The sequence below is a fragment of the Dermacentor variabilis genome, chromosome 1 (genome assembly GCF_050947875.1).
Source record: "Dermacentor variabilis isolate Ectoservices chromosome 1, ASM5094787v1, whole genome shotgun sequence".
NCBI lineage: Eukaryota > Metazoa > Arthropoda > Arachnida > Ixodida > Ixodidae > Dermacentor > Dermacentor variabilis.
This window is the reverse complement of record NC_134568.1, coordinates 64,124,463-64,144,139: the sequence shown is the minus strand read 5'-3', so window position 1 is coordinate 64,144,139 and position 19,677 is coordinate 64,124,463. Positions and strand designations below refer to the sequence as shown.

Here is a 19,677-nt window from a genome sequence, read left to right as displayed (position 1 = left end):
AATGGGTAGGCTAGGCAAAACTTGGAACAACAAAGCGAATGTCGGTACTGCCTGCACAGCTTCCTACAAAACACGAACACCCACAGAGCAAAAAGCGAAATATCAAGCAAAACAACGAACTGACAGCCATGATATTGGTGGTGATGGGAAATCCTGGTATTTGGTATGAGGGCAATGAGCTTTGCCGTAAGTACGCTATATTGAAAAAATTACGTATAACTTACAAGCTAATTTATTTGTGCAAAGTAGGACGTTTAAAATGTGCAAGTATGTTGGCAAACAAAAATGCTACGCAAATGGCGCCAGCGGCCAAGCTGGCTGAATATGTCGGCAGCCAGCAGTTGTCGCCGTCACCTCCGCGGCCACGACCACGACGCCGCGCATGAAATGGCCCGCCTATGCGTGTTGCTTCAACTGTTCGTAGCACCGCTAACTGTAAGTTTAAAGTGAAATTTCGTGTTACAAGACTACCGGATGAATACTGTACTCTCGCAGCAAAACCCTGTTCTTAACTGGTAAAATATACGTGCTTTGCCGTGAATCTTGACTTTTGGAGTTACGGCATTCTGTTGAATTGTTTCATCGTGTAGCAGTGATTCTGTGATATTCGAGTTGCACGCACTAGTTTCTCATAACCAGTATTGACTCTTCTGTGTGCTCGGCGTTGAACGCACGCTCTCCTTATATTTGTACTGTGTCTGGTTTCAGGTGCTGGCATTGGATCTAACCGGCGGCCTTTCGGCAGAGGAGTGCCTCGCGCGTGGATTTAGGAAACCTGATTTGATATGCTCGTCGTGTAGGATTTTGCCAAATTTTGATCTCGACTTTCTTAAAGAAGACTGCAACAAGTGCTGTGTGCAAACCGAGGAGCGGGCCACTGCAAAGGTAATTAACTTATGATAATCAACACATATTACGAGAATTGCTTGCGGCTCTCTTTTTAACTGTATTCGTCTTTTCTCATTTTACTCTCTGAACGCAAACCCAGGCATTTGAAAGAAAGGTAGGGACTTGTCTGCTTGTTTCCATTTTCTGAGGTTGCTTTATGACAAATTACATGATTCTGTAATGGTTATGTGTCTACTCGTTCTAATACTTTTGTGCATACGTGTACTTTCCTTGGCAACGTTCTGACTGGTGTTTTAGAAGTCGCGGAGCGCGTTTTTCGTTGCTGGGTGTACGTCAAACAAATTTCTCGCGCCTGCGGCGCTCGTGTTGAGTCAATCATGCTGGATTATATCATTCTAGCGTCTTACGGTGCTCTACCTTCAATATAACATGACTGATTTCTCCGGGGGAGCAGTAGAGGCCGTAGTAGAGACCGGGCCTGCTCTCCTGGATAGACATCGTCGATCGTGCCAGGCTTTTCATATGCTGCTCACTGTGACCTCTCGAAAGCATTTGTAATGATCCGCTTTGAGTTAAACAAACGTCCTTCTGCAAAAAAAAAAAAAAGTGAAAAAATGGGTAGGCGTGAGCCGCGGAGTTGGCGAAACGGAAGCACAGCAGCTACGCGCGCGACGTACCTTTACACACGGCGTTATAAGCTCAGGTGTTTTCCTGAGGCCTCCGTTTGCCGGTTACATGTGCCCTCCTAGAGCAGTACTTGTAAAAATATTCAATACATTGTCGCGAAGAGAAAAGCACCCAGCACCGAAGAAAGCGTCCCGTGACTTTTACAGCATCAGTCAGAATCTTGCCCTGTCCGTGACCTGAAATCTTTAGCCATCGGAATGCGACATTGCCTGCTACATTGTTGAAAAAGAAATATTCCGGCAGAAACAATCTCACGATGAATATCGACGTTAATGCAATTAGCATTGAAGCACTCAAGCGACAGACCGTATGCCACCACTGAAACGCGTCGTGTATGGGGTGTGAATGCAGCCGGGCTCCTCTCCCACGCTTCGTCGTGATGATGATTTATCGGCATCCCCTTTGAAACGGGGTGGTGACAAACAGTCACGTTGCCTGCTTGAGTTAACACGAATTCCTCATGGCTGCTAACACAACGGCGCGTCATGTAGAGTATTTACATAGTTAATTCACAAACACCATAGTAGCAATCACTTGAAAGAAAAGTTTCGTGCTTAAGGTCGAGAGCCAATCAATTGCAAGCGATGGAATGTTTCATGGTGGCGCTCAGTAGCCTTTATCGACAATATGGCGCACCTCTAGGCAACGGTAGCAACCGACTGTCGCTATGGCGAGGCACACATTGTTTGCGAAACCTATCAATTCACTACAACTTCGAATCGAAACCATAAAGCAGTTTTTTACAGCACCAATTGGAATGCCTGAAGTATTCTAGAGGTAATACAGCGCAGCTTAGATTGTCTAGAAAAGGAGAATTCAAGAACCTTCTGCCTCACCATGTTTCGATCTAGCATTGTTTAATTATACAAACGGAGAACTATTCACTTCGTCTGTACATAAAAGAGAACCTCGTAAGCCTTCATAAAGAAAACACTGCAAGCCTTACATATTTCACTTCATTTTTGACCCTCCACCAGGGAATTATGATATCTTCAAGATGTCTCATGCTACTAATGATTGACGCTTTGGCTTCTTTCTGGCTGCAGCCATACGGTCCAAAAGGCATACTTCACCAAAAAATTTGGGCCGAGCAGCCTGTGTCAGTCCACCACGAAAGAGATTCGTCATGTATATTCCTCAAGCAGCAAGCACCAGTAAATTTGACAAATGAATTGAACGTGTAGCACGGAAAAGGGAATATATCTTTGTACATTCCTTGTCGTATTCTGCAAATAGCTGTAAGCCTTCATTAGCCTTGCTTCAAATTATCGCCACTTAAACACGTGAAGAACTGCCTAATTTTGAGAAGCAGCTAAAGAAGCAAGTGGTGCTTGTAGAATCTAAACTGCATTGTTAAGTCCTCATGTTACTGCCGAGCGTTTCTGTGAAGAAATGCAAAAATTCTATATTATACCATGAACTAGTCGTCGTGAGCAAACCTTTCAAATCAAGGTAACTGTTGTAGAAGTCAGGCAGCATTTGTGACATAATTGTTGCGCCGCAGCAGGTATGGTATCATAACTGGATTCTTATATGCTATGGTTTTGTGGTTGTCGAACCGCGCACGAAAAATCTGCAATGGGCTCGTCTGCGCTCCTTTGGCTGGCACTGTAGCATTGCCTTTGAGAACTGCATTGTCGTCTAAGAAATAAGTTCTTTGAATAAATTTTAGCGAGCGAAGGCGTCGTAAAAATATATTTGCGATGACTGCCATAACTATACAAGCAGAGAGAACGAGAGCAAACAAACGAAAACACTGCAGAAGGCGCCCGGACACCACCCGAACTGCAGAAGACGACAGGCGTGAGTCCATGCCCTGACGTCACACGAGTGGTGCTCGCAGCACCCATGTAGTTCGTTCTCTGGGCTAATACATGCTTTTCATTCTAGCATTCTTTCGTATGGACACACTGCGCCATCTGGTGCCGCCGCCGCAAGTTCCGCACATTGCGCATATCTGATATTTATTCAGACAAGATTCTCTGAGTATATATGACATGGGATTCATTCTGCCTAGCACTGGAGAAATTTTAAAGGATTCTTTATTGTCATTGAAGAGCGACACATACCCAGTGGCCCAAGTTGGTCTTACAGTTTGGATCGAACTGGGTTCCCTCAGCACAACAGCTCGATGTTCTACCAGTGACCCAAGTTGGCATGGAAGAGGTTAGACGGGGACAGACAGACATACCACACATTTGTGAAGAATGCTAATCGCATTAAATGATTTCGTAGTTGCAGGAGTTAAAAAAGGTTATTGTTCAAGGCATGTTTGGTAGAAAGCTGACTAAAAGACGAAAAACCAAAAACTAGGCTGCTGCAGTCTAGAACTAATACCAGTGTCACAAGGCCACTTTCGATGACAATCAAGCCCAATCCAGATCGAAATTCTCTACTGCAATTATCTCCCTCCCACAACTTTTGCAAAAGAGCCCATCATGACCAAGAAATTAGATCTGGATCAGGCTCAATCACGATCAGAAGTGCTCCGTGTGACACCTGTATAATGTTCTTTCACATGTTGTTAGCAATCAAGACGTACAAAGCTGCCGTGTGTATGTGTACTTAGCTCACAATGGTTACAGCCATGGCAACTGTGATGCTATATGCCCTTATGGTGATTATATTTAGTCACAACTTTAAAGTTTAGTTTAAATTCATTGGCACATATTTGTATATTTGCTTCATGATGTACTGAACTACATTTTTCTTCATTAAATATTATTGCTTATCGCATTCTTGCACTTCTGTTTTCTTCGAACTGCAGAGGTATGCCCGAGCTGTGCTGGAAGTATGCGCATGCAAGTTTGGACATATGCCTCAGATTGAAGGTAATGGGATTTTAACCTCATCATAAAACGTTTCATTTAAAAGTGTTGATTGTTTCAATGTGTTCCCAGTCGGAGATGCTTCATGCTGTTTGAGACTGCCTCATAGTTAAGAAATATGCTACTTCACAAAGACTGTCATAGTATTGCATGTATCATCTTGTAAAACATTTTTTGTTGTTTTAGCAGGATGCAAAAATCTCTGAGGGAACTAACAAAAAAAAGACAGTCAGCATTTTTACATTGGCTCTTATACTGGTTGCAGTAAATCGGAACTGTATTAAAGAGAATTGATGGCAGAGATTTTCAGTTATAACAACAAAGGCTCACATTGTAAAAATGTGTTTGAAGAGTCTGAGGTGACTTCTACATTCACAGGAGTAGTGAGCACTGCAGGTTCAAGGCTAGCAAACCCACTGCGATAGTTCAATGGATTATGGTGTTCTGCTGCTGAGCATGGGGGAGGTCATGGGTTCATTTGCTGGCCACGGCAGCTGCATTTCAACAAGTGCGAAATGCAAAGATGCTCGTGTACCTAGATTTAGGTGTACATTAGAAAACCACAGGGGGTCAAAATTAATCTACAGCCCTCCACTATGGTGTCTTTCATAGCCAGAGTTGCTTTGGGACGTTAAACTCCATGAATCAATTGGGCCTAGAAAGTCACAGGGCCTCATCACCTATCGCTTCGCGTAGTCTGGTGCACTGCAGCATGTTCATGCTCAGCCTCAAAAGGGCACCGAGTGCTGCGCAACAAGAAATACAATATTAACGGAGGACAGGTTTATTTGCCTCCAGCGACACCCAACACAGTATGAGCACCCCGTCCCAGGTGAAACGGGAAGTAGAGGTTTCCATGAAAAGTGACAAACCACTGAATGGGCACCACTAGCACATTGTTGCAGGGGGAGCGCCACAACCCCCACAAGTTTATTTGAATTCAAATGAAAATGCAAATGAAATTGTGTCATGACCAAAGCTGAGCAAAGGACCTCACAAGACTCTTTAACCTCCGTTCTGGTTTGACAACCTCACTCAACCTCGTCCCATAAAGTTGACATGCTTTTAGAAGACCTCACCCAAACTTTCAGCAGTTGCAAGTGGCCTCATCTCAACCTTACTATTTAGCTAGAGTTCTCCAGCTCATCTTCAATTCCTGAGTGACAACCAAAACGTCCACATCGCCAGACTCAAGCCTTACAACTTTCCATGTGCCTTAGATATTTAACAGGACCGGGACGGCTCCTTTTCTACCAGGGGGGTAGTACTATTACAATATCAACAGTAGATACTCAAGAGATGAGCAGTGACGAGTGATGGTCAGGCTCTCTATGTTGAATGCCATTTGTGTTTCTCATGCTTGAACCTATGTAAGCATGCTCTGATATCTCCAACACAGGATACTTAAAAGCCATGAAACACCAAATTAAATATCATGCTTCAAGGAAAAGCTTCTTCAGTGAGAGATTTTATGTCAAGGCATCTCATGACTTTGGTGAACTATACCAGCAGGTACAAAAATTTTTAAAGATGTAAAATTTGACGTAAGAAGCAAGTCTACTAAATACCATTGGCTCATTCGTTCAGTAGGAGTAGATATGCACATTAATAGCTGCAGAAAAGCTTGTCCTCAAGTTTCCACCTCACCAAGCATGCGGCCTGCCTCAGCCTCAAACTCACATGCGAGCTTGCAGTCAGAGTTCTTGGCCTCACTTGCAGTTTCTAGAAGTTGCTAACCCCTCCTCAGCATCACCTCAATTAAAGTTGAGGTTAGAACCTTGTAAGGTTGCTTGCTTTTGGTTGTGATCAGGCTTTGCATTATAGAATGAGCTCTCTGTATAGCTAACTTGCACTGAGTACTGACTTTACCAAAAATTGTAGTTGCAGAGTACCATCCTGAGAGAATGTTAAGCCGGAAAACTTGTGTTGAGGGAAGTGCCAAATGGTTGTGCACTGTGACTTTGGTATTTATAGAACTCTTGGTACACTCCCGGCCATGGCGGCCGCATTTTGATGGAGGCGAAATGCAAAAACACCCATGGTACTTAGATTTAGGTGCATGTTAAAGAACCCCAGGTGGTCAAAATTTCCGGAGTCCTCCACTACGGCGTGCCTCATAATCAGAAAGTGGTTTTGGCACTTAAAACTCCATAATTTTTTTACTTTTGGTACACTTTCAGCATGATTTGCATGGTTTACTGTTATGCTCATTACGGTAAAACCTCGTTAACACATACCCACTGAATGAGTAATTCCGGTTCAAACATTGTTACATATGAAAAGTCACAAACAAAAGAGACTATTTACGTGGTATTTACGCTGGAGCTAGGCAGCCAGGTGGACACTCGCTCACGCCAAGAGCCCAGACATTTCATATTTCTTGTCACTGCTCATCTCTTGAGTATCTACTGTTGATATTGTAATAGTACTACCCCCCTGGTAGAAAAAGCGCCGTCCCGGTCCTGTTAAATATCTAAGGCACATTGAAAGTTGTAAGGCTTGAGTCTGGCGATGTGGACGTTTTGGTTGTCACACCGGAGACGTAGGGGGCGTGGCTAGAGCAATTTCACAGGTGACATCGGTCACTTGATGGAGCACACGATATGGGCCTGTCTAACAAGAGAGTAGTTTTTCACAAAGGCCAACTTTACGAGATGGTAGCCAAAGCAACACACGGGTGCCGGGCGAAAAATAGACATCACTGGGACGGAGGTTGTAGCGGTGCGTCTGTTTGTGTTGAGGCACTTGCAGATGAGCGCATGCAAGTTGGCGAGCAGGGTTAGCACAGGCAGTAGCATCACGGGCATAATCATTAGTTGAAGCTGGGGTGGACGGAAGCAAAGTGTCTGTTGGTAGCATCGGTTCTTGGCCTTACAAGAGGTAGAATGGGAAATAGCCAGCAGTTTTGAGACAGGAAGAGTTGTAAGCAGAGGTAACGTAAGGTAGAGCAAGGTCCCAGTCACGATGGTCGGCTGAAACGTATTTCGATGGCATGTCTGTAACACTTCGGTTCAAATGCTAAGTGAGGCCGTTCATTTGTGTATGGTTGGAGGTGGTAATTTTATGCTGTATAGAGCAGACATGTATGATATCCTCAATGACTTTGGAAAAAAACGTACGGCCACAATCTGAGTATTTGATATGGAGCGCCATGCCTCAAAGTGATATTGTGTAGGAAGGAGTCCTCAACATCAATTGCACAACTCGTTGGAAGAGTGCGTGTTATGGCATAGCAGGTCGCATAGTCCGCAGCGACAGCAACCCACTTGTTCCCTGATGTGAATTCCAGAAATGGGCCGAAAGGTCTGCTGATACGATGGAATGGCTCGGCTGGGAAGTTAAATGGCTGCAGGTAACTAGTGGAGAGCTGGAATGGCTTCTCGCGTCGTTGGCATAGGTCACAATCGGTGACGTAATGTTTTACGGAACCGGCAAGGCCTGGCCAGAAAGAATGGTGGCGTACACGGTCGTAAGTTTGAGATATACCAAGGTGTCCCACCGCTGGTGCATCATGAAGCTCTTCTAGAGCAGTTGAGCAGTTTAGGTAATACAAGTAGGAAATTAGAGCCAACCAGATGAATATTATCAACAGTACAGAGTACTGTCATGGAGGACGAAGATGCATAGAGTAGCATCGGCCGGAGAATGTTCAAAACAGTCAAGTGCTTTGATATAAGCATTATGACATTGCTCGTCACGTCACCGATATGAAGGAGCTGTGATGCTGAGAAAAGAAAACACAGGCAGCACTGTCAGTATTTGAGTGGCCAGAGTCGTCCACAGGGTAACGCAGCTAGCTGTCAGCACCTTGGTGCAGGCAGCCAGACTTGTAAACCATAGAATGTGAAAACTTTTGTAGCCTCGCCTCAAAGCCCATCAGCCAAGCCAACCTGTACGCAGTTCTGTAGAGGCATCAGGGTCGAAGTGGGTGAGGATGGGTGGTGAGGTGAGAAGAGTGATGAGACAAGTACTCCACAGCACAATTGTACGCCATTCTTCAAAAGATTAGTGAGGGGTCTAGCAATTGCCGCAGAATCTTGAACAAAATGGCGAAAGTACAAGCATAGCCTGACAAAACTTCAGACGTCTGTGACTGTCTTCAGAGCTGGAAAGTCTCGCACAGCGCGAGTTTTGTCAGGATCAAGCTGTACTCTGGAAGCGTTGACGAGATGTCCCAGGACAGTAATTTGGTAGCAGCCAAAACAACATTTTGACAAGCTGAGTTGCAGCTTCGCCTTTCGAAAAGCGTCAAGTATAGTTGCTAGATGCTCAAGGTGAGTGTTAAATGTTGGCGAGAAGACGATGACATCGTTGAGGTGGCAGAGGCACATGGACCATTTAAAACCTTGGAGCAAGAGGCCATCATACGCTCGAAGGTGGCCAGAGCATTGCATAATCTAAAGGGCATCACTCTAAATTGGTATAGGCCATCAGGTGTTATGAACGAGGTCTCTTCTGTGTCCATGTCGTCAACAGCAATGTGCTAATGTCCGGAATGAAGAGAAATACTATATTTATTCTAACGCGTCCTCGACTGTAATGCACACCCGTTTTTCGTGACCAAAACATAGGGGGGAAAGACGCCCTCGATTGTAACGCTCACCCGTTTGCCGTGACCTAAAGAAAGAAAAGTTTTTTACAGTACCGCGCACCTCATTTTTTCATACAGAAATGCAACTTTCTCTCATTTGGAAAAAACAGATTTACTTCCAGTGCACTAAAGTTGTGATAAATAAATAAAGTCGCAGTTTCGCGAGAAAGGCGAAGCATCGATTAGGATAGCAAATTAGTAGACAGCCATACGAAAAGTAAGGATAGTAGCTTTATCAGCCGTATAAACTTTTAAGCATTCGCTTACTAACTAAATTAACAAGCATGGTGTCACGCGCACACAAGCATGAACACGTCTCACTCAATGACCGCGGAAACTCCTTAAACACTGGAGTGAGGAAGTGCGATAGCAAGAGCGAGGGAATTGACCTTTGTGCAGCCTCTCGCTTCGACGCAAACTGACCAACGAGAACACAGCGCAGTTTGCCTAGATTTGTAGACTCTTGTCTTCGCCGCAGAACACTTTCAATATAGGGGCTGCACGGCCATGGCGTACGTAGCAGCCGCCAGTGTAAAACGCCTCTCCTGTTTGCGCCAGTCCCACATGCAAGTTTCGGGAACTACAAACGCCCGTGATGCGGCCCTATTTCCGTCTGTCTGCGCACATGTGATCGCTTTCATTTTAAATGCGGCATCGTGATGAACTTAGCATGTCTTTGCACTCTGCACTTCCATGCTGGTAGAGCAAACGCAGCAAACAGGAAGATGGAAAGTGCACTAATCTAAGCCAAAGGAAACATTGCCTAAGCACACATACTACAGCACATGGAGAAAGTTACGGCAGCTAGGCTCAGAGCGCATACGAGGCGGTGATTTTGAAATGCCGATGGCGATATGGTAACGCAGGTTTAGGGTCGTACTCGAGTCTAACGTGCACTCACTTTTTGGAAAAAAAGTATGTGTTAGATTTGAGTAAATATGGTAATTCAAACCGTGGAGGCAGTCAAGGCCATCGTCTATCGTGGGAATGGGTAAACATCTTTCTTAGTAGCAATTTTGTTCAGATGACTGTAGTCTACACAAAAGCGCCACGTGCTATCCATCTTCTTAACCAACACCACAGGTGATGCCCAGGGACTCAAAGAAGGGTCAATGATGTTTTTATCGAGCATTTTGTTGGCTTTACTTTAAATTACTCGGCGTTCCTACGCATATAACACAATATGGTCAATGGTGAATAGCTGTAGCATTTCCAGTATGAAGGCGATGCTTGACCACGGGCGTCTGGCCTAAAAGGCGATCGTCGAAGACGAAAATCTCTCTGTAGGACAGTAAAACTTTGCAAAGGTCTTCAGCCTGCACAACGGGCAGGTCCATCGCAACCATTTTGAGCAGGCACCCAAGGGTGGCGTGAGGCGCCTGCTCAGCTCGCAAGAATCATTGGTTGATAAAGCCGCCACTGGATGGTCGCCGAGGGAATCAACGTTGGCAAGGCCAATATCTTGTATAGTTTGCTATGCAAATCCAAAGTTAAAAATAGGCACGTGACTCCAGTTAAGAGTAATAGTAAGAACACTGTGAGGCATCGTGGCATCGTACTGCGGTGGAATGTCGGGCAGAGGAGTGATGAGGTACTTGCCATCAGGAACAGGTGGTGAAGATGACAGTCCAATATAGGCAATATAGACTTTGGTGGCAGGTGAATAAAGCCGGCAGTGCATAAGCGACACGGGGGTGCGTCTGAAGGTTCTGGAAGAATCAGAAGAATCAGCAACTCAAGGTGAAGGGCACTGGCAGAGCAGTCAATGAGAGCCAAATGCGCAGAAAGAAAATGAGTCTGAGAATTCGGTCATGGGGGCAATGAGCAATTGTGGTGAAGAGGGCAGGAGTGTGGTGTGCGGCGATGCTGGCATGTGCTGTACACATGCAGACGACTCGTGCCGACGCTGGGATGAGGAGCTTTCCGAGTCGTCATCGGAAGGTATTACTCCTAATAGAAAGATGGGCTCCTGTATCGATCAGTGCAGTGACAGGATAGCTGTCAACCTCTAAAAGGTTTTGGTTCGCAGGTAGCATGAGCAGAGGATTTGAGGGCAGGGTCGACAAGGCAGCTTCACCTCCAGAAGCTGCTATGGCTAGTTTTCCGAGTCGTCATCGGAAGGTATTACTCCTAATAGAAAGATGGGCTCCTGTATCGATCAGTGCAGTGACAGGATAGCTGTCAACCTCTAAAAGGTTTTGGTTCGCAGGTAGCATGAGCAGAGGATTTGAGGGCAGGGTCGACAAGGCAGCTTCACCTCCAGAAGCTGCTATGGCTAGTTTTCCGGCTGGTTGCGAGTGGCAATAGGCGGTGTAGAGAAGCAACAGGGTTGGGGCAAATGAGACTGACGGCATTGTGGTGAAGGTGAGCAGCCGTAGCAGAGGTTCAGAGCTCGATCATCAGTGGCAGTGGGTTTGTGACGGACGGCATAGGGAGCAGTAGGTCCAAAAGTGCAAGAATAAGCACCAGCGTATGTCCGAGGCACGGAGCAAGAAACATTTAGGAGAGGAAACTCCACTGTTTGCGGCGACCAGAAAAGGTCGCAAGCCCACGGAGCCGTTATCGTGCTGGCGGTCTGGAAAGAAATTACTGCCATTGAGAGCGCGCCAGAGCAGCCTGCCCGGGCGCTGCATTTTTTTTTCGCTGCAGCTTCTACGACGCGCCGCATGGCGCCGCCACTGTATACGGCCCCGTCAGCGCATACAACAATTGTGACCTTATCTGGTCGCCCGCGCTCATTCGCGCTGACTGGAGTTTCACCTCCTAAATGTCTTACTCTGTGGTCCGAGGTGGTGGTAGACATCGGTTGTGGCAGTGACAAACAACGTGGACAATGCGACAACAGTGGAAGCAGATGGCCTTGTCATCAGGGGTATGTCATTCGGACGGGTCACAATGTGTGCCAGAAAAGGACTGCCGGAGACAAGGAGTGCCACAAGAGAACTGGGGAATGCTGGGTTGGGAGCCGACGAACACACAGAGTTGATACCCATGTTCTCAAATTCGTGTCTGACAATAGCCTGAATCACTGCAGTCGTGGTTGCTGGCAGGTCGGGAGGCGTTGTAGAGAAGGTTGGCAAACAGGCGGCTTCAAGCTCACGCTGAACAGTGCGAGTTACATTGTCATAGGCGGCGGGCTGCCGCAGACAGCCCTCACATGTCGACACAGCAGCAGTATTGGGTAGCCACATGATGGGGTGTGTGATACAGCGCCTCTTAGCTTTTTAAACATGACGGCATTCTTTTATGATGGCTTCGATAGTCGAGACAGTGCCAAAAACAAGCAAATTGAAAGTGTCGTCTGCGATCCCTTTTAGTATATCAGCTACTTCATCTGCTTCAGACATAGTGTCATCAGCTTTGAGGCAAAGAACCAGAGACGTCTTGGATGTATGAAACGTATTCCTCTGTAGATGTCTGAACACGAGGGGCAAGAGCCTTTCTCGTGGCAACCATGCGCCCAAAGGGGTCACTGAATAGTTCGCATAGCTTTTCTTTGAACATGTCCCAGTTGGTTATCTCGTTTTCATGCGTTTGGAGCCACACGTGTGGGGTGCTGCTGAGATAAAAAGTGACATTGGTGAGCACAATCGTTGGGTCCCGCATGTTATTAGCACTGACGCGTTCATAGAGCTTGATCCATTCGTCAACATCGTGTCCCTCCAGGCCAGAGAACACACCAGGGTCGCGATGATGGGCAACCGTGACAATTGGAGCAGTCTCACGAGCTGCAGCCATTGCTGATGCCGTCTCTTCATGGGGAGGCATGATAACAAGCTCGATGTACAGACCTCTGTGGAGCTCCATGGTGAGGATGGGGATTGCAAGCCTCCGCCACAATGTTACCTGTAGAAAGACACAGACAAAAGAGACTATTTACACAGTATTTGCACTGGAGCCAGACCGCCAGGCAGACACTCACTCACGCCATGAGCCCAGGCACTTAGTTGTCTTTCTCGCGGTGGCTCGTCTCTTGAGCATCTGTCGATGGTATCATAATAATATAGTTGTGATCAATCTCCGGCCTGTTGCCATTGAACCTTTATTATTGGCTGGCTGCTTAAGCCGAAGTCGCTGAACACATGCAAACAGTTAATGTGTAGTATTCATACTTAATTTTTCGAAATGTCCAAGCATGGAATCGGTGAAATGTGCACACAGACCATTGGTAGCAAAATTGTGCTGCACGGACTTTTCCCAGACTGCCGTTGCCACCAATAGTAATGTCAAAGCGTGGTAGCCGCAACGTGTTTCCTGCTCGTATAGCTTCTAGCACTTCCATGTCGTCATGGATGATGGCGCTTCCGTGTCTGACGTGACTTGGACCGTCATGAGGGCGTTCGCTGAGAAGGGGGGGCCTGATGGAGAAGCTGGCTCATGTCCTTGCTGAGTTTGAGGATGCCATCATAGCTGTAAAGCTGCCAAGGCTTTGGCAAGTGAAAATCACATGTTTTGCTGCGTGCTCGCAATAAACCTTGTCTATGTGTGTGTTTAAATAAAAACACTTTTTTTTTTTTGGCCAGTATCGTAAAATTCTGAGCAAGCGCCCTCCGAGCAAGTCGAAATTACTGGCAAAGTGTGTGTGGGGGGGGGGGGGACACACTCCCGGAACCAACGTTACTAGCACGACCTACTGGAACTCCAGACCTGCACAGTTAACTGACTTCTATGGGAGTCGCCTGCCCCTACTCTCGTTCAACTGTTGACCACTGGTGTTGCTTTTATGACCTGTTCGTCTACTAGTATACGGTTGACGGGCAGCATTGTAATTAGAACGGTGGATGTTGTGTTCTGATGAACTACTTGCTTGCACGGGTGGGGGCACTTGCTCGAAATTTTACGGTATGTCTATAGCCACTCATCTGCCATTGTCAGTTAATTAGTACATTGCTTAGTATGTGCCTGATCCACATTCCCTGCCAACTACATATTAACAAGGTTTTACTGTAGCATGTTATTCCGATCACGGTTCTAAGGAACTCAGTACAGTTCCTGCATGGTCAAGTTGTCGAGTACTGGAAATGAAACGTGACTGTCCAAGAGAACTTTGTCGATTGCACATGCACGCAACCGAAGGTGTAGCCAGGAGTGGAGAGGAAGGCGCACTGGGTATGTGCCCTCCCCCCACTCCCTCCCCACCTGCGCCCTCTGAAAAGTGAGGGAGGGGAGTCGACATGTTTGTTCATGTGGTGAAGTTTTTATATAAATTCAGGAAATGAGTAAACAATGCATTAGAAAAAAGGTATGCAGAATTACATATGCATCCAGTACAGAAACATGAATGTAAATTCTTTACACACTCAAGATATATCTACCATACATTCATACACACAAACATACAAACCCAAGAAGACATCGGTAGGCTCATGTCAAGCTCATGAGGCTACTGTCCAAAGGGTTGCAACACCCAAGTTTCACGTTTGGTGGCCTGCTGCCCGACATATGGCATCCTTATTTACTTAAAAGGTGTCTGGATGGAACTTGTGATCATGGCCTTGTGCTCAGTCTATACTTTTTGTGGTCCTCATCACGTGACACCTACCATTGATCACACAGGAATCGATGAGGCAGACTTGCCCAAGCAGGGGTACTTTTTTTTGTTGGAAAAGGCATTTATCGAAGTTGAGGCATTGAGCGTAGTCGTCATGCTTGCCCCCATAGATCGTATTGGAATAAAGGCTAGCAGCTCCTAGAGATTTCGAAGCATCCGAACAACCGACGCGTGGCCCATGTTTCTGCCATTCAGAGGACTGCAGAGGTGTTTTGTCAGCATGAGCTCTGCTGCTGCAAGAATTTTTCTTCATATTCACAAATTAAGTGGTGTTGCTTATTGTATTAAATTAATTGTTGTTTCATGCCTTTAGCTTGTGGGCCCAGATTCTTACTTTGTCATCGTCTCTGTTTTCGTCTTTTTATGTGAGCTGCTGTGGACAACTCACAGCACTGAAAAAACTTTGTCACTGTTTTATGGAAAATTCCACTGTTTATTATTATATTTTATTTTTCCTTGTGAAGGAGACACTGCTCGCTCCCCACACATAGAAGGGAAACTGAAGGGCATTGGAAAAGATAATAAAAATGTGAAAAGCAAATAGAGCGACAAAGTACCCAAAGCGAGTGTGACCACTCCCTAATGGAGTGCTGGCCACATGCTACCAGCAGCTTGTGTAACCAACATAAAGCAACTTTCCATAAATCCTTGGTGCTCTGGCCACATGGCCTCATGCTAAGTGCCTATGCATGCAAATATCTTGAGCTTACTGATTTGTTTCAGAGTCTTTAGACGTGTCAAATTCCTGTCATGAAATATTAAAGCAGAGCTCTTTTGTGATTTAGATTTCTGCAAGCACTGATGCCACCCACCAATCTCGATCACCTCAAAGGGCCGTCCCCTGAACCGCTTTCCATCAATGTCCAGAATGCATTTGAAGTCCAATTAGACTATTTAAAAATTGTTTTGGTGCCAAAAGGTCTTCAGTGCATTCAGCGGAAGCGGAGTTATTGGTAATCAAGCAATGTCGTTCGCGGTGCTTCCACTCCTTCTTCGATGATTTGCACTGCGAAGGCTATGGCAGAAGGGGGTGTGCCCACAACGTTCTGCCTACTGAATGTCACCTTGGTGAGCAATTCAAAGTTGATTTTGGATGTTCACATACACACCACTATTTCTGATTTTGCCACCTACGATGCACCAAACATGGTTGTCCTCAGTGAGCTGTAGTGCGCTCAGCCAGTGGACTTGTTGCGGCACCCTGCGGCCGTCGTGGTATCTACGCTACATGCAAGTGCAGCGTTTGCTTTGTGCAAAACTGGTCTAGAGTGCGTGCTCATGCTCATATGCTCCCATCTGACTGTGCTACGAGGCCCAGACTGGCTTTGTCCTGCACCAGCTTGACTGACGAATACTAGGCACATCCAACTTGCACATTTTGAAGCGCTATCAATAGCTAATTACTGAGCGAAGTCTGCCAAGGCATCTAACCAGGAGCAGCCATGACTGCGCTGGCAAGCGTGCTTGTGGTCTGACCTTAAGACACCGATAAGTAGGGTGGCCAAAGTTGAATTCCTGTACGGGTGGCTGTGGCCAAGCATGAGCAGATGATAGTCTGCTTCTTCCGGAAGTGCGGAATTATTACCAAAATTAAAAAGCAGATTTTCGCTTACTTCAGTTGGTTTATTAAACTACATCAGTAAGTAACGCAGTAACAGTCGGAAGAAGCGCATTGATCCAAGCACCCTTCTTGATTGATGTCGGCTATTGGCCAGTATCAGCAGTGCATGGGAATCTGCTATATTATGAAATAAAATGTCCAGGAAAGAGTGAGGAGCAAGCTTCTGCTGAAAAGAGCGTTTGATAGAAATATTGCTTTGCGCTCTGCTTGCGAGATCCACGTACCGCACACGACTGCAAAATTTGACTGTGATATTCACAGCAGCGTACACTAGCTGTGGACTGTGTTTTTTCACCAAGCATGAGGGGTGGTTGAGGGCCTCTTTAAGCTTAGTTTATTTGAAGAACTGTGTTGCTAGCTAGCTTTTAAAGGGGTACTGACAAGATATTTTTGACTATTTATATTTCTTTCTTGTGTTAAATGAAGGTCCTAGACCTCTAAACCCTAGAAAAAATAGTGACAACCCTCAGAGCATCGTCAGTTCAGTATAATAGCTTTTGTACAACTGGTTTCCTATGAGGATACACGACATCACGACACAGTATGTGGTCACATGAGAGCAGGACATTGCAATGTGAGATACCCACACTGGCTCGCTCAGTCGCCTCGTATGCTGCTGCTCATTGTGAGGGCCGATGCAGCAGCACAGTGGACGACCCAGGAAGCAGGAGCGAATGTCAAAACATTGCAGCGTCCTGCTCTCACATACTGTGTTGTGACGTCATGACACAGTATCCTCCTGGCAAGTGAAGCCAAAACTCGCTGTAGAAAAGCTGTTGCATTAAATTATTAAGAGTGCTCTGGGGCTTGTCACTATTTTTTCTATGGTTTAGAGGTCTAGGACCTTTAACATAAAGAATTCGTAGTCAAAAATATCAAGCCAAAATATCGAATACTAGCAAGCTTAAAGAGGAGAACTGCAATATTTTTTTCCATTCTTCCGTCATTGTCTACAAATTTCAAACATTTTCTTTTCATGTTCAAAAAGTGTTGCCATGCCTCTTTGAGTATATGAGTATAGTAGCACACTCATGTAATATTACATCAGTGCTTTGCCCAAGCTTGTAAGTAATGACAACTTTGGTTTTGCAGCATTTTGCCGTGGACCCAAGCCAAAGCAATTTCCAAACCTGACCATCAAGTACCTAAGAGGTGCTGATCCTATCATCAAGCTCTATGATGAAAGTGGAGAAGTACAAGAGGAACTGAGCATTAAGAAGTGGGACACGGACACGATCGAGGAATTTCTGTTTGAGCACTTAGCTCCGTGACACGGCTTGGGAGACTCTGTAAAGAATTTTCTGTAGATAGGCACGAGGGAGGTGTGAAAAATTGCGCTACCAGTTGAACCATGGATTCCTCCTGTAGGCTACCTTTTTAATGCTGCTTTTGCAGTAAGTGCCGACTATTTTTTAGGGCACATGCTGCTTCAAAATATTTCTGAGCTGTTTTTATGCCATGTGCTTGCAGTCTTGTGTTTAGCTCCTTCATATGCAAGAAAGTTTATGGGCATACTTGAAGAAATGGAGAAAAAAAAAGCTATCAAGGCTCAATTATTAGATATATACAAACATGTACAGTTTTGAATGCTAACTTTTAACTTCTATGTTAATGCAACTTTTGCAAATACTTTTTTTGGACTTTAACTTGCTGTTGCGCATTGTGTTAGGACTGGAACTGTTTTTGAGGAGCAATGTATTAATGATGTTGACAGTAAGTTTTATACATTGTCATTGTTTCATTTACCAGTGCTTTATTGTTGAAAAAAAATTTTCTTCACAGTTAAATAAACCACTCTACACTGAGTACAAATGTTCTACATGCATCTGAAAGTCATTGAAATGGTGAAACCTTTTATTGTCACCCTTTCCACCCACATACCTCTTCGCTGTTAGCAGCAGTGCATGAGCAGCAATACTTAACTGCACTGTCACATGGTAGCCACTGGTATTACTAGTTAGTGCACATTCTGTGTATGTCAGACAAAGGTTTGCAGCCAATTGCTCTGTAATTTCTTGTAGGTTCCATGATGCATGAAGACTGTTCCTGTTGTAATATTACATTGTAGCTGCGTTGTAGGGCTAATTTTGACCTGCTTTTGGCTTTCAGTATTAGCTTGTCATATTATGGGTGACTTCAGCTTACTTGTTTTACTGTGTAAAGTATAGAAGCACACACTTCAATACACTACAGTCTTGTGCACAGCCTCACCAACAGCTGATATGATAAGATTGCCATTGCAGGTATTGCTGATCAGGCATTGGAATTATTGCCATTAACCATCTAGAAGCCTGTTCTCATGCCCTAGACCTTTTCTAAGAATGTGACACACTGTCAGAATATGCAAGAAGGCAGAACAACTGATCGAATACTGGCCTGCAGCTCGTGTGTATGCTAGCATCTAAAATGGAAATGGAGGGAACGCAGGAGCAGATTGCTCTAAGCCTTGAATATGAAGGCTTCTAGTGCTTTTTTACAAAATTATTAATGAACTCACAAGACTGTAGTAATAAATGACTGGTGCTTAAAGGGGCCCCAAAACAGGTTTTATGAAAAGGTATGAAATATGTCTTGTACCAGAGGGCATCACCTTACGAGTCTTCTCCAACAAAAAGTTTTTCTGCGAGAGCAGTAATGAGCTGAGGAATGAATGGGTTTGCTAGTGACAGTGCATGTGATGTAGCTAGGCTAGGGGTACTAACTCTTTAGTGAATTCAGATGAACTGTGCAGATCTAAGCAATTTCATGAATGTACTAATAGAACAAAGAGACGTGCTTACTGTTCGAGTTATTAATCAGTAGTGAGTGGATGCTATATGCACTAAAATCTGGTTTTAGGCACCTATAGCAGGCACTAAAGCTGTCGATACTGTCCACGGCGCACGCATGTACTACTATATGAGGAGAAATTATTGTTTTCTAATGAACACAGCTTACTAATTTTGTGAAAACGTTTTGTTAAATTCGTTTCTCAGTAAAATGGGATGAGACAAGTTGCATAGGTTACAAGATTTATCTGAAATTTAGTGCGAATATGCACCATGAGAAAAGTTGTGAAACAGTAACAAACACCTTCCCAAGATTTTCGGTTTTCATGTTGAGCACTTGCTCACTCGGTATTGGTTTGCATGCAGAAAAGGAACGCTTAGCATCCACTGAAGTTATTGGCAACTCCAGAATCTGCTTTCTTCATAGTGTGACAGCGCCTGTGCCCTGCCCTAGTGGATTAATCGCAAAATGTTTTGGAAGGGTCACGCACGTCACCGTGTGTCGGAAAGTCCCCCGAAAAAAAAGACAAAAAAAGAAAGCGCTTGGACGCGTGCTGCTGCAAACACCCATGCCATGTACCGTGTTGTAACTCCACTGGTAGCTCAACGTCTTTGCGGTACCGAAAACATGCAGTGCGTAAGACTGCAACTCCACTTTAAAACAGAAAGTGACCAGGGCTTCGTCCGAGTGGTTCGAACTGCACCAAGAGCCAGGTTATTGCTGCCTTTAATTGATAGCTAGCAAACTTAATGAAAAACCTGCACATTACACTTGGGCGACA

General features: G+C 45.2%; 1 protein-coding gene across 2 annotated transcripts; it reads left to right on the top strand.

Annotated features, from left to right (window-relative positions):
- The first annotated feature begins 49 nt into the window (after positions 1–49).
- Positions 50–17,943, top strand: LOC142578687 (selenoprotein F). 2 transcript variants are annotated; one of them, XM_075688178.1, is made up of 4 exons: positions 50–186; positions 709–885; positions 4,304–4,367; positions 17,220–17,943. In XM_075688178.1, the coding sequence occupies exons 1-4, from the start codon at positions 166–168 to the stop codon at positions 17,396–17,398; spliced, it is 441 nt and encodes a 146-aa protein (XP_075544293.1). In that variant the 5' UTR covers positions 50–165; the 3' UTR covers positions 17,399–17,943. The 2 variants fall into 2 exon arrangements, with proteins under 2 accessions (XP_075544293.1, XP_075544282.1); XM_075688167.1 differs by lacking the exon at positions 50–186 and adding an exon at positions 281–435.
- The last annotated feature ends 1,734 nt before the right edge of the window (positions 17,944–19,677 follow it).

What these genes read in the sequence shown, in the direction of transcription:
- LOC142578687 (XM_075688167.1), top strand. Translation starts at nt 286, where the DNA reads ATGCTACGCAAATGGCGCCAGCGGCCAAGCTGGCTGAATATGTCGGCA. An exon ending in TGTTCGTAGCACCGCTAACT is followed by an intron (nt 436 to 708) that starts GTAAGTTTAAAG and finishes GTCTGGTTTCAG; the next exon opens with GTGCTGGCATTGGATCTAAC. An exon ending in AGGAGCGGGCCACTGCAAAG is followed by an intron (nt 886 to 4,303) that starts GTAATTAACTTA and finishes TTCGAACTGCAG; the next exon opens with AGGTATGCCCGAGCTGTGCT.